The sequence below is a fragment of the Mycteria americana genome, chromosome 12 (genome assembly GCF_035582795.1).
Source record: "Mycteria americana isolate JAX WOST 10 ecotype Jacksonville Zoo and Gardens chromosome 12, USCA_MyAme_1.0, whole genome shotgun sequence".
Taxonomy (NCBI): domain Eukaryota; kingdom Metazoa; phylum Chordata; class Aves; order Ciconiiformes; family Ciconiidae; genus Mycteria; species Mycteria americana.
This window is the reverse complement of record NC_134376.1, coordinates 15,277,755-15,292,608: the sequence shown is the minus strand read 5'-3', so window position 1 is coordinate 15,292,608 and position 14,854 is coordinate 15,277,755. Positions and strand designations below refer to the sequence as shown.

Genomic DNA, 14,854 nt, shown 5'->3' with positions numbered 1-14,854 from the left:
TCAGTGGAGGAAAGAAGAGGAAATGACTACTACTACTTTCTATATTCTACAGGGCTGGGTATAATTCATGCCATTTTTTCATCTCATTTCTCTAATTTTAGCTAATAAGGCAGGTATAATTCTAAATCCTAGAGAAGGTTTTGAACTTTGATTAATTCATGTTCACAAAATACTTTGAGATCCTTGAGTGAAAGGAGGTATAGGAAGTAAAAATTGAGGAAAAATAATTATCAGCATTCACACAGAATATTAAATACGTTAGTAATAGGAAAAACTAACAGAACCCCCCCCATCATTTAGAGTCACTTAGTTATCTCTATCTACAATAAACACTGTCAGTACATCTGAGATCAAGATAAAAAGTAATTTATGTATTTTAGGAGGAGGTGCACACATGTATATATGGTTTTGTAATCTATAGATGTGTGTTTGTATAACTCTTTTTTTGTGGAAATTATTCTTACTACAGATATATACATTTTATTTAAAAATCCAGATACATTTGATTTTCCATTCATTTCCATTTTATCATATCTTATCTAAAAATTCTGCAACTTCTTTCTAAAATTGATTAAGATTTCTCTGTAACAATTGGCTACTGATCTTCCATGGATCCCACTGCTCTATTTCAATTTGCCTGAGCCACAGAGATGTGCAAAACATTGAAAGGAAAATTGTAATGAGTGGCTTTGGGGAATTTGTCTAAATTCCTTCCTTACATGTTTCTTTCCATCCTTCTTTCCATTCTTCTTTCCTTACTCATTCAAATCATTACATTTCTGTTTCTTTATAGAGCAGTATTGCAAGAGCCTGTCTATGGCAATAAGTTCCCACAGGTATGACATGCTGGCTGATGGAAAAACCTCGTTATGCTGAATGTAGACTCTTGTAAAATCATACTAATACTCAAATCATTATGTGAGAAAATGGATTCTGTGTGTATAAATGATAAGAATAGGCTACCAGTTGCATTTTATTTTCCAGATTCTATCACAAAATCACAGATATTCTTCATATCCCCTGAAATACAACAGTTCCTGTTCAGTATTTTATGCCAGTGAGATGTAGCTCTATATTTGGACTGCGAGTATATTGACTCTATAAGACAACTTAAGCTGCTGTAACATTGTGTTATCATTCTTTTGAAAGTAGCAAATATGGGAGCACAGCTAAGGCAGTGGGCATTTTTTAATTATTTTAGCTGAATTTATTATTTCAGCTGAATTTTCAAAATAATAATTTAAGGCATAACAGTCAGGTACTTTCTGTTTGAATGTATTTAGTGAGAGAAAACAAAGCATTCCTAAAACATTTCTAAAACATAGACACTGAAAATTATTATTTATCATTATGTAATTATTACATAATTTTGTTCTAAATATTTTATTTTGCAATATAGTCTAAGGCACGAAGATAAATATTTAATGTGACTCAAGAGATGTATATGTAGTGGATATTACTAGTGTATTTTTCATCTAAGATATCAGCCAAGTTCAAAATTAAAGGAAAATTGTAAAGTAGAACTTGTCACAGAAGTTTAGGGTTCAGGACATTGAGTCAGATACCCATCCTGATTCCCAACATAAAGTGTACCTTCAAGTATTTTGTTGTTGTAATGATAAATCATCTGAAGTAATTGAAGTAAAACAGTGAGAAAACTTAGTACCACACCAAAACTGCAGAACACAAACCAGATAAAAATAATTAGCTTAAGAATGTTTTAATGTGTATTTATGTGATAGCTTATGTTAAAAATATGAAATCATGACGTGGGCTGGTAGGGAGTTATGATTTTCCTGATAACCAAATGTGTCCTGCATTTTAGATCTCCAGAGAACTCAGGCAAATTCAATAACTTCGATCTCTTTTTATTTTTTCTGCTTGAGATTCAGTCTTTCCAGGACTCTCACAAAGTTCATGATTGTTGAATCCAAAGCATCTTACTAAAGTTCAGAGTTGAGCTTCATTGTTCAGCAACAATTCTTTGATGAAAGCAAATCAAAATGTAAGCATAAAAGGAATGTAACTCTTCTATTTAGGGAGCAAGAAAGGGTCCGTCTTCACAGACTGACCAATATGTAGTGATAGTTACATACGGGAAAGCCAGACAATCCTCACAGAGCCTACCATCTGTAGATGTAAGACCAGCGAGTATGTGAACAGCCTGTCTCATTTTTGTCTGATTAAGGACAGTGAAACATTGATACTTCTCGTGGTGGCCCATTCTCAATTCTGTACCGCAGTGGGAGTCATTATGTGCATAGTCGGAGTGAAATGAAGTGGCTCTCACATTTAAATAAGGGGTTTGGACTACAGGACAAGCAAAGGAGTCATACATGTGGTGAACAGAATCATGTCATCCTGCAGGATGATTTGCAGTCTGAGACATTTTCAGGACTGGATCATGAAAACAAGTTTAATATCTTCTTTATACTTTTACCATTTATACTCCCTCATATCAGCACTCAGGGGAAAAAAGAAAAAAAAAAAGAAAAAAAAGAGAGAAAAAGAAAAAAGGAAAAAAAAGGAAAAAAAAAAAGGAAAAAAAAAAGGAAAAAAAGGAAAAAAAAAAAGGTGCTATATTTAGCACTCAAAAACCAGGAGGGGAGGACAGCTAAATTTGTATGATCTCTCCCCTTTCGCCTTGTAGCAGAAGCCCGAGCAAGCGTGCAGCTTGCATTATCATCCCTCAGCCTCACTGTTTACTGGCTCAGTTTGCGCTTGGCGACATTATTTGACATCTGATTGCCTGCGTGTACATACCTGCAAGCAATACGTGCCTATTATACATTTTTGACAGTCATAGCCTTCTATTGGTTTATAAAAATCAAACGATCTGAAATGAGAAAGTATTTCATCTCAACGCTTCTGTGCTTGCCCAGAGAAGCAGCTCGCCGCGAAAGAGCGAGCGTATGTAGTGGTAGGAAAGCACCTGCCTTGTGCCGGTGGCTGGGTGACACAATTGCTGCTGGCAGGGAGCTGGCCAGGAGTGGGGAGGTAAATGTACTGTTCTCTGTGTGAGCACTCGAAACAGTCAGAAAGAATATTCCTCGAGGAAGCTGACAATTCAAAGCCTGGACTTTCTAATGAGCTGTCAGTATATGTAAAACATATGTTTATTCTTAGGGTGATGTGGCGTTATCAGCTGAATGATTGATTTCCAAAACCAACCTGCTTCAAATCTTCAAACCAAAACAGGTTTACACCTGTTGGGGATGAAAACAATTCCACCAAGCAAAGCAGCAGAAGGGGAAATAGCTTGTAAAAGTAGTTGAAATTGCTTTTCTGAAAAGAGTGAATTTTTATTTGGAAAATCAAAATAGAAAACCCTGAAAAGTTCCTGCAGTAAAAATGTACTACCGTTACAGTAAAGGTTGACACATCGTAGCCTATTCTTCAGCATAATATCTTGTGCGAATGCAGCCTTCCAAAAAAAAAAAAAAAAAATCAATCCATTAAAGCGAACACTTTAGCAAAGGAGTGACTTTTATTCAAAGCTGAGTGATCTGATACTTTCTTATTCAACTCTTTGTTAAGGTGGGGGAAGGTGGGAAAGGAAATACAAAAGTCCCCTGTCCCAGCGGATTATGGGGTGGTGAATTCTAATTGGGACGTAAATCGTGTTTGTGTTATCTGTGGAGACTGGCCTCTGTTTGTTAATTGGCATGCTGAGATCATTTTGAAATGGTTGATATAACACCGTGGTCCATTGAACAGAAAGCTCTGCTGTTTTCACAGTTTGATAATCAATGCATCACTGCACACAATTCCTTTCCAATGTGTGTGTGTTTGTCCTGTTTGCTTAATTGAACAGCTGCAATTACTGTTACATACAACTGAATGTTAATTCATGGACTCAGAGAATTTTGCTTCTTCATTATGATTTTACGTATAAATTGGAAACCTATGTAACATTAAGTGTTAATTGAGTGCACAGATGCATAGGTTTAATCAACCAGACATGGCAAATCGTATTTTGTACAAAAAAGAATTGATTATTAGCTGAGTTTTTCTTTTAAGTTCAGCATTGCTTTATTAATATGCGTACACCTCATTCTTAAGAACAATTGCTACTTGAAAAATTGTGGAAGAATACAGTATTGTCTTGTAAAAAAACTTAAGTTGATGAATACAGTTCATTGCTTTCTCCTGACCTCTGGGACAAACCATAAGATTAGAAGTTTGTGCTGATAAATTTTGCTTAATGATTCACTGAAATATTTCCTATGTATTTAACCCCTTAAGCGAACTGATAGCATGACAGTACTCTTTCAGTTGCTGCTAGATTTTGCAAAATGTTATTTAAGGTGCCGTAGCAATCCAGTTAGAGCGTGAGTTTGTGTTTCAGGGTGGTTATGCTGCCTACCGGTATGCCCAGCCTGCCACTGCCACTGCAGCTGCCTACAGTGACAGGTAAGACCTCATTTACTGCTAATAAATATTTGACCAGTGGAAGTTGAAGATGATTCTATAAATTTGCCTTGTTGAAGTCTCATAACTGTCTTGTTGCTCTGCAGATAATTGTGATATCTAAAGCAGGCTGTTTTATTATAATCCATGAATAGCCATAAATTGAGAGGTTTTAGGCCCTAATTGAGAATCAGGCATGAGATGTGCACATTCCCAAGCTGTAGATCATCCAGTTAATGCCTGTGACCCTTGTACAATGTAGATAAATATATGTACAGCTTCATGATGGTCTGCTACTAAAGATCATTATTCGTCTTAGGAGTATTATTTCAGTTGATTTAGAACCTGAACCTATTGAGTGCCCTCAATTCGCATTGACATTGTTTAGTCAGTGAAAATTGAGAAAGAACTGTGTCTAAGCTTGAGCTATCCAAGGCAAAACAATACTTTTTCCATTTGCTTTCTTTCCAGGCATTTGATTTTTTCAAAATACTAAAAAAAATTCAGTTATTCTTCTTTTGCTCTGTATTTTTATCCTCAAAATGTTCCACATTTGGTGGAAATAATACCAGGAATAAAAGATTATTAAAATCTGCATAAGAGAAGCATGCAAAGACTTAACTTCTATAAACTAAAAGCCATGTCACATGAATTAACTTGTCTTCTTGCAAGATGAAAATTGGGACCCCTTTGAAGTCAATGTCTAAATTGCTATTGACTTCAGTAGGAATAGGATTTTGTCAAATTGCATAAAATTAAGTCTTTGCAGTGTGTGGACATGATTTTGTAATGAAAAGAAAGAATACCCTATGTTTTCTTCATAAACTGTCCCCTTAAAATCTATGCTATCTTTAATACTTTTCAAGTACTTGAAGAGCGTACAGTGGTAAAGGGAGGATGTATATTGTGAAAGACAGATACATGCATATTTTTTGCTTCACTACAGCAGAGAGGAGTAAGGTCACACTTCTCAATTCCTGTTCTAAGAAAATTTTCCCTTGGAATCATGGAGATAACTTCTTAAGTCTTGAATATGTATTGAAAAATTTCTTTAGATGCTAAATTAGACATTGCTTTAAATGTTTCTGTTTCTTAAAGAAATCAACAGATTAAGAAAGTTCAGTGAACTATTTCTTAGATTGAAGTGCTGTTCATGGATTCTGTATTTTTAGAACAAAGTACCATGGTATGAATGTTACAATGCTATGCATGCATATTTGCCTTTCAAATGCTTATTCTGGGTAATGAAGAGATATTTCTTTAAAGTTATGTGAATAAAATAATTTGCATGTGTGGCTGAGGCATGCTGTGTCAGACAGGTAAGCAAGTTACTTTCTATTAATTTTGGATCAGTGATGTCAACTAGGTATGTGCTGTATGCACTTTGTTCGCAATGTACTCTTTCTACTTAGGGTAACCTACAAAGGTGAAATGCTACTCAATAGTTTCATTTCATTTCCACAAAGGTGTGTTAGCATGTCACAGCTCTAGTATTTTTCTGTGAGCTTATCATGCAAAACAGTTCCTGCTTCTAAAAACTTACTAAACTGAAAGCACAAAATTATAAATAACCTCCTGTGGTTAGTCATTTTTTGCCAGATATCGTTCAGGTGTCCCTGGATCATTTTATAGGGTGTTTATTCCTATGAATAAATGAATTTCTGAAAACCTATACGTTACATAGAGAAACTGAACAATATCAAGATGACTTTTAAATGCTTTAATTATGGATTAATGTACCTTCTCATAAAACAAATCAAATGCTGTAAGATAAAACATCAGTTGGTCACATGTTCTGCTATGGGTAGAGAGTCAACATCACTAAGAGTTCTGCTGACAAAAAAAGTAAAGGATTTGTCTAAGAAGATAGTGCTCTTAAATGCTGTAAAGGAACCTTGAGATGGCATCAGTAGTAATGCAGTTGTTACAACCCTTAATTATTTTTTTTTAAATGTCTAATTTTCAGATACACTTTGTGTATAATTAGAATTGTAATAACCTGTCTTTGCTTGCATAATTTTAAATATCTTAAATGAATTTTATATCTTTTGGAATTTTTTTAATTTAACTTCTCTTTTTAAATGTGGTTAACCCTCATCTTTGATCTGCTTCCCCCAAATGAATATGGTTTCTTGTCTTAATTACAAATATTGTAACTGAATTTCTTTATGGGAGAATCCTAAAACTAGCATAGAGAATAAAACAAATAACGATCTGCTCAAACATTTCTTTGCATATGGGAAACTATGTGCAAACATGGATACCTCTGATTACTCACAACTACAGTTTGCTGAATTTGATTAACTTTTCATTCATTTTTTAATGAATTTAATTTAGCATCTTTTGTGAATTATTAATATCGGAAGTGCTGAAATATAGTTCAGTACAACTGCTTGTATCTTTTCTTCTCAATGTAATAACCATCTGCTGTCCTCTGACAATATTGAAGATTCCACATCTCCTTATAGACTACTCTTATTTAGCGTTGATTTGAGCCCCTATTTAATTTAATTACACATGAAATATATTTACTGTTTATGTGTAAACAATGCCCAGAAAAATGAAGTGAAGACCAGTGAGTATGTACTATTGAAGCAGTGGCATATCATGGAAATACTACTTCATATTAATTTAAAAAATTAAAAAAAAAAGCTTTATTTTTCTGATCACAGCTCATATACATGATGAATGGCAATGTTCCATATTTGACATGCTTCTTAAGTCACGAGATGGAAAGAGGAAATCTTTAGATTGGAGACACGTTTTGGTAAATTAAAAATAAAGGTTAACAGAAAGATTCAGGACTCCAGAATCAATATACCAAGTCAATGGATAATGATCACTGTAAGAGAGCTCTATTGTGAAGAAATGCAATGGTATCCTTGTTTGTCACAGCGGGAAATATTGCTGGAAAGAGGCAAAGAAGAGATATATAGGGGAGAATCAGGTGGCAAGGAAATCTCATGAAACCAATCAACGCAAACCCCTAAGTATTTGTTAAGACAAATCATGTACTCCTAAAAACAATTGCACAACGGAGGTAGACCTTGGAGATTTCTCCAGTCACTTCTTAGAATTGTAAACCAAAAACAACAAAACAAACAAACAAAAAGATACATTTTGTTTTATTTTTGAATCAATAGAATCACCGAATACAAGTTAAAAAAATTGAGAACTGGATTTTTATACTGTGTGATCTATCATCATACTAAATTGCACTTAAATATTTTAAGCTCTTTGCAGAAGTGGATCAAAAAAAAAAGTTTAACTTTCCAGTATTTAAAATATTTCTGATAAATTTTCCAATTCTTATAAATGATAAAAGGGGACCTACTGGTCTATATATGTTCTTCACCATTCTGGAGCTTTGCCTGCCAAACTCTTTAAACTGAGAGTGTTTGGAAAAAATAATTGTAAGGATGTGCAAAAGGCACTAAATCAAATGTCAATAAAATGTTCATAGAGCTTTTATTCAGCTTTCATGTAATATTTTTTAAAATATAAACAAAAACATAGTTGTTAGATTTCTGTCCAAGTCTGGAGTAAGAGAAACTAGCAAAGTCATCGAGTTTTATATTTATGAGGTAGAACAAGTCAAAGCATGGCAGTGGGGCGTATTGTCATTTTGTCATTGCATGTTCACTTGATGTTGCTAGTATGTCTGTAATGCTGTATTGGATTTGACAGATCCATCACATAGCTCAGTGAATGGCTTGCTTGAATTAAGCCTATGGGCAGACTTATTCACATTGATTGGCTATTGGTTTTGTGTTTTATGATTTGATTATTGCATCTTCGATCGGAGTAAGAAAAATGTTCCTTTCTTGCATATTAACTTTGTCAGCAATATTTATGAAAGTGTATATGGTAGTATAATAAAACAAAACCCCAGTAACAGTAAACTACCTTTGTCTGAAAGGCAGAGTCATTTCGCTTGTACTGCTTGCTAACCCTGTTATACTTAATAATGATAATTATGTGTGTTTATATATGTATGATTGTGTATTCATATATATACACACATTCCCCATCCATCACCCACCCACAAACACGCACACGCACACGCACATGCACACACACGTGCGCAGACACGCACACATACATATGTACAGAGGTATTTTGCTCTGAGCGTAATTCCCTTTTTCTAATACAGTGTCAAATTTAAATCTCACTACAAACAATGGGAAGATTCCCATTGACTTCTTTGTTGTCTGAATTAGATCCCTCATCACTGGAAGCTGACCTCTTTTTTCTCACTAGACTTTTTTAAAAGCAAATAAGGCATATTCCAAAATATTTTGCACATAACACTTTGTAGTATAAAATTTCTTTTTTTCACTATCAGTTTGCGTTACATGTTCTGTGGTCATACATAGGATTTTGTATGAAATTTGAGACAGGAGATTTTGTCATATGGAAGTTGTGTATCTTCCAGATCTGAAATCTTACTCCCGGTAAAATCCTGATGTTCTAATAGTTTACATTTTTAACATGCCTATGTGGAGTATTCATTTTTGTCAAAGTACTAGTGTCTACAGAGATATAATTCAATATATTTTCCAGTTCTCTTTGGGCAAGTAGTAGAGAGTAATACTTGATATTTTTGGACAGATTATCCTAAAATAGAATAGGTACAGATTTGATTTAATTGGAAACATGCTCATTAAAGAATGAAAAGCTAGAATGAAGACTAAAAATACACAAAATATAAAATGTGAGCTTCTGTAGATGGAGGTGATTTTTTTTGTATATTGTAGTCTTTATGATCTTCTATTTTATGAATAAACAATGAAAACCGCTATAGTTTTATTCAAATTATTTTCTCTTATTGAGGATCTTACTAGTGATATATTAAAAAAATCAAGGTTTTGAGAGCATACAAAATATAATAGCAGCTGCAGTCAGAATTTAATTTCCCATTAAATAATTTTATAGAAGGATAAATATTTTAAAATGTAGTACTTCATTCATTTCATGACCGTACTTTTTAAGATGTAGGAAAAAAGAGCTTCTATACACAGTTTTAATTTCTAAAGTAATTGGGTTGGAAGAGGAAAAAGAATAGAATATAGTGGTAACTGTACTCTTCTACTCCCAGCTGGAACCTTCAAACCTTTCTGAATTTTGCTATACAAGTTGAACCTTGAGAAATGGAGAAGTTTGGGGGACAAGATGATACCTAAGCAAGAATCGTATAGCCCATATCCTGAGCTACTCAAATTTTGAGAATGCAAAGTTAGCATCTTGACCAGGTACAAAGGTTGTGTTTAGCTTTTGTGACAGCAATAATATAGCATATATTTAACACTTTTCTTCTTCAAACACTTAGGTTCGATGTGGTGATGTTTGGTTGGTCTAGTTTTTTCTGGTTATCCTGTGCGGTAGCTAAAGCTTGTTTATTCCCTAATACTGAAAATAGGAATAAAATCATTCACTTTGCTGTTACAGAGAGGTAAAGGATTTGGGCATCTACCTATTAGGCTTGTATGTCTTTATGTCTGTATCTGACCTATGGCAAACTAGAGGATCACTGGCATCATGTTAATATTTCATAATCCATACTCATCACTCAGATCACAGTTTCGGGAATCACCGGAGTATATGACTCATGTTATAGGCATAACAGTACCTTTTAGTGAAGGAATTAGAAAGTAAAAGTGGATGATTACAAATAAAGAAAAAAAAATAGGGGAAAAAAAAATCAAAGAGTTTAAAATACTATGAAGAGAGAGTTTCATTAGAGCAATTTGAAAGGAATTTCCTGAAATAAAAATGTCTTGCATAGAGTACTTTCTAATGATTGAAACATGGTTCATTCTAAAATATTGTAGATACACCGCTTTTTGGGGAGAAACAGGGGGTCATATTAATGTAGGAAAACATGGCAAAATTACATTTCATAAAAATATAATCTCCTACCAAGTCTAGAAAGCTACTATATATACTCTGATGTTTTAATACATTCCTCTAATATTTGGTAGAATTAATATGTTTTCTGATACTTTGAAGGCTTGATTCACCTGTGTGTAATATCAGTATTCATGTAATATCCATGTAACTATTAAAACTACTCCACTAGTTCAAATCTGAGGTAATATAGTAGTGAAAAAGCTTAGGGTTCCTGGCCCAGAATGATGGTAAACACCGATTACGAAACTTTTATCATGTCAGAGCTTGTATTCTTCATACCCTGCTTCTACTTCTCTTTCCTGTAATTTCCATTCTCCTTCACTGTAATATCAAGGGATATTTTAAGAATCCCCACAGACAAGGAAAGGCTTGGCTATTACTGCAAAATCTGGCTTGGAATCCATGCTGGAAATCATGAAGAAAAAATTGAGAGAGAAGGTAGAGGAACACTAGAGCCTAGATTTCCATGCCTGCCTTCCTGAAGTGCTCCAAGTTTAATGATGCTGAGTACTTTTGCTGCCAGTTTCTTCTTGAACATAGTGGGAGCTGTTAAATGCTTATCAGTAAAAAAAAAAAAAAATCAGTGCACCTATTCTGACATTTACATATCAACTTCAATATCCTTGCTTTCTTTTTGTTTAATACATCTAGCCTACATCGGGTTATATAGCATGAATTTTATCTTGGGAGTTTCTTACTTTAAAATAAAAGTTCATAGTAAATAACTGTGATTATAAATACATTCCTTTGATGCATTTTCATGCATGCTTTTCCTCTAAAAAGAGAAAAAAAAAAAGGATTAACATTTTTAAAGTAGGCATTCTCTCTTTAATAGTTCATATGGGCTTCTTCACTCCTAGAGGACATTGAAAGAAAGTGCGACTTTAAAATTTTTAAGTGTGTTGTATTCAGCAGACTGGATAAATATGGAGTTAGGGAGTTGCTAAAACGTTGATTCCTAATCCAACAGACCAAAACTGTTACAGTCTATTGGGTCAGCGCCTGTGACATGATAGACCGTAACAGTTCCTTTGGACATGTCAGTGTCTAATTATCCACTTTTTAGTTTTCAGATCATTGACTTGATAGACCACAAAAAGGCAGATTAGAACATGCTATAAGTATTGTCAACCTGAGTGCTTCCACTGTGAGCGCTTTAAAAGCAAGAAGGAATTAAGAGTATTGTGAAAGAGTCAGAGAGGAGATGAAGGAATGAAATGTTATTTATGAAATCTGGAATGAATTGGACATAGTCGGTATGGATTAGCCACGTAATTTGCAATGTGTTTTAGGTAAGGCGTGGATGTGTTAGAAGAACAAACTTAAAATAACTATGTAGATGCAATTATCAAGAAAGAGGCAATTTACACTCTTGCATGTTTTTACTATAGTGTTTCCCACCTCAAAGGAGTCTAAACCATTTGATTAGGTATTTAAATAGAATTTTTTTTCACATAACTTTGGGCTTGTCAACTTTCTAATACTCTAGGAACATACCTGTGGCAAAACAGCAGTTCGTAAGAATACTGCGCAACAGGAATGGGAGTAGGAAGTTTACCCATACATCCTAAAACACGACTTTTTCGTGAAAACTGCTATAAGATGTTTCATATATATGCAGAAAAAAGTAAGGTCTTTGTTTAAACCAAATGTGTACCAGCCTCTAAACTCTATTTTGTTTTTCTTGAATGAATTTTTAAATAACCCTGGCAAGGTTTTCATATATACGGTATTTTAGTTATAATACGAAAAAATTATGTTGTAAAGTAATTTGTAAAGTCATTCAAACATTAAAATAATTTAAAGGAAAAGAATTGTTGTTAATGCTAAAGAAGTTTTATAATTATACTTCTGTATTTTGGGAGACTTTATCGTGGATAAAATGGTGGTTCCTAGTAAACTATAATAAACATTATGAAATCAGAAACAAATATAAAGTATGTTTTAATGAGACATTGTTTTAAAGATGACATGATATACATAAAGAATAAATCCCCCAACAAAAGAAATACATATTTTGTTATGTATTTTACTGGATAAAATATTGATTTTTTACACAAAGCTGACTTCAAAATTCTGTACTGTTTACCCTAGAGTGAAAAATATGTCCAAAATATAGTAATAAAACAAAATTTCAAATATAAATCATAAAACTTCAAAAATAGCCTTAATTTAGCAGTCCTGGATCATACTGACATCAGTTTGCATTGCTGACATTGAGCACTTCTGAAGTAAAGTTACTGGATTACTTCTTCAAGGATTTAGTTTAGGTGTGTAGGCTGTATTAATCACAGTAAAAGGCAAATAATCTTAGAGCAGTTATGCCACTGACATCTGTATGAATTCTATTATTGATTTATGTGGTGTTCAGATTTTCACCTATTAGTTTTAGGTTTCACTTTCAAATGTTAAGATCCACTTAAAAATCATCTGTGTTCCTCTTGCAGATAAGTATGCATATTTATACTATGTATATAGTATTATTAATAATAAATACTTTTATACTATGTATATTATGTAGTACTTCATACCTAGAAAAATTCCACTGATACAGCAAGTAATACGAATTAGAACTAAGCGTATTTGTATAGCTCTGATTTAAAAAATAAATAGATCAGGAAATAAAATATGTGTAGATTTAAAATGTAGGTGAAAAGGCTACAGATTTTTCCACTGGTTGTGATGTAAGCCGTTGTCCATGTTTTGCAATACATTAAAAATAAACATATTTTTCACAACAGCTATGCTAAGCTGCACAATAAGTATACTAGGTTGCAAAGTATAGCACGAATTTGCCAGGAATTTTCTTTATACGGTCTTTGAGGGGTAATGGGAGGAGAGAGAGGGGGAGTTCATATACAAGACATTGCCATGGAAGAATTATATCTACACCGTATGCAGTATGGACACCTTGTCGTTTCCCTGACATGCTTTACTATATTAATATTAGGCTACGCTAAAAGGAGTCTCTCTCTTGTAGCATCTGAACAGGTTAGTTAGTTCAATAGAAGGCCTAAAAAAGTTGCCTGTCCATCTGCTGGGGAAGCCGGGCATAAGAATAGAAATTATGAGAAAGCATCTTCTGCTGACCATTTCTCTCTTTAGGTTTTGATTTGGTTTGGTTTTGTTTGGGTTTTTTTTTGTTTTGTTTTCTCTGAGTAAATGGAATGATACAGGCTTATCACCAGTCTTGGGAACGCACATTTCCACTTGTGTCCAGAGAGTTAGGGACTTTTTTCTTTTTTCTTTTTTTTTCTTTTCCTTTTCTTGAAGGTGTGCTTTTCACAATTGCAAAAGTGCTTTTTGGTATTAAAACGAATTATTCCTGTTCAAGAACTTGTGTGACTGGTGGCAGGATAAAATTTAATGAGAGAGATTTCGTAACTTTTCTGTCTCCTGCTGTCTTTGGCAGTCTGAATTATGTTAGAGACATCTTGTCATTGGCTAAGTCATGCTGAAATGTCCTGTATTGAGCACAAAGAAGGCACAGAGAAAAAGCAATGCAGAGGTGCCTAACCTGGCAGTCAAATTAAGGGCTTTGTTAAGCTGCCTGGAAGCAGGCATCATGCAAGGTGCCATGTGAGACACCCGTGCAGGCAGAGGTGACGCTGGACCTTCTGGAGTGGCGGCTGAGCCCGGGCAAATGGACAAGCTGCCTTTGCTTGGGCAGGGAAGATGAGCTGTAGCATTTTCTGTGAGGTAATATTTACAGAAGTAGCTACGTTATTTTAATGTGACGCAGGGTTTTACTCCATACACTTCCAAGGCCTGCTTCAAAATTTCGGAAAAGAGCATTTAATGAAACGGTCAGGAATAATGGAGATGGGGGATGCATTATCTTTTGACAATGAAAGCAGAATAGCTAAGTGAAAGCAGGATATCTGTGTCTTTCTCTGTCTTGGCATCATTATTAGTAGTTAGGTTGAACAAGGAATTCTGCAGAAAAAAAGAACCTGACATGGAAGAAATTAGTCTAAAAGTAAAATATACTTTCCTAATGCACATCAGGTCAAACAAGTTACTGTTAGTGGTGTTGAAGCTTGATACCACATGAATTACTTCCTGTTTATAGTTTTATTTTTACTTCATTTCATATATTTTATAGGTATGGCTGTAAAGTTGTTTAGTTGTCTTTGTGTTGTGATTCAAATGCTACGAGTATGGTAATGTACATTGATCTTACAGTAATGGGAATATAAAGCGCGATAATAGCAAAATCAACCTTCTTATTATAGTTATTATACTAATACTAAAAAGTTTAAATTCTTTGATAGCCTTGATATTTAAATTTAGGACACCAGAAGGAGGGAGTTGGGGAAGACTTCATAAAACGATTTTAGAGGGAAACTCTGAAACTTTGTCCGTACTTGAATACTACAGAAACTATTCAAGCAGTCAGCCATCAGCCATGTTATAATTCGTAGGGAAAAAGCCCTCAACATTAGAGTCCTGACAAGAGCAACAAAGCCTTAAAGTTTAGAGCATGAAGGGAAAATAAAGTATCTTTAATAATATAATGAAGAAATGTATAGAT

The 14,854-nt window shown here is 34.0% G+C and overlaps 1 protein-coding gene across 5 annotated transcripts in view; it reads left to right on the top strand.

Annotated features, from left to right (window-relative positions):
* RBFOX1 (RNA binding fox-1 homolog 1) overlaps positions 1 to 14,854 on the top strand; it is a 270,326-nt gene that overhangs the window by 234,670 nt on the left and 20,802 nt on the right. For all 5 annotated transcript variants that reach the window (XM_075515196.1, XM_075515194.1, XM_075515198.1 and 2 more), the window contains one exon: positions 4,349 to 4,413. In XM_075515196.1, coding sequence (XP_075371311.1) covers positions 4,349 to 4,413 — 65 coding nt within the window. The remainder of the gene's footprint in view (positions 1 to 4,348; positions 4,414 to 14,854) is intronic.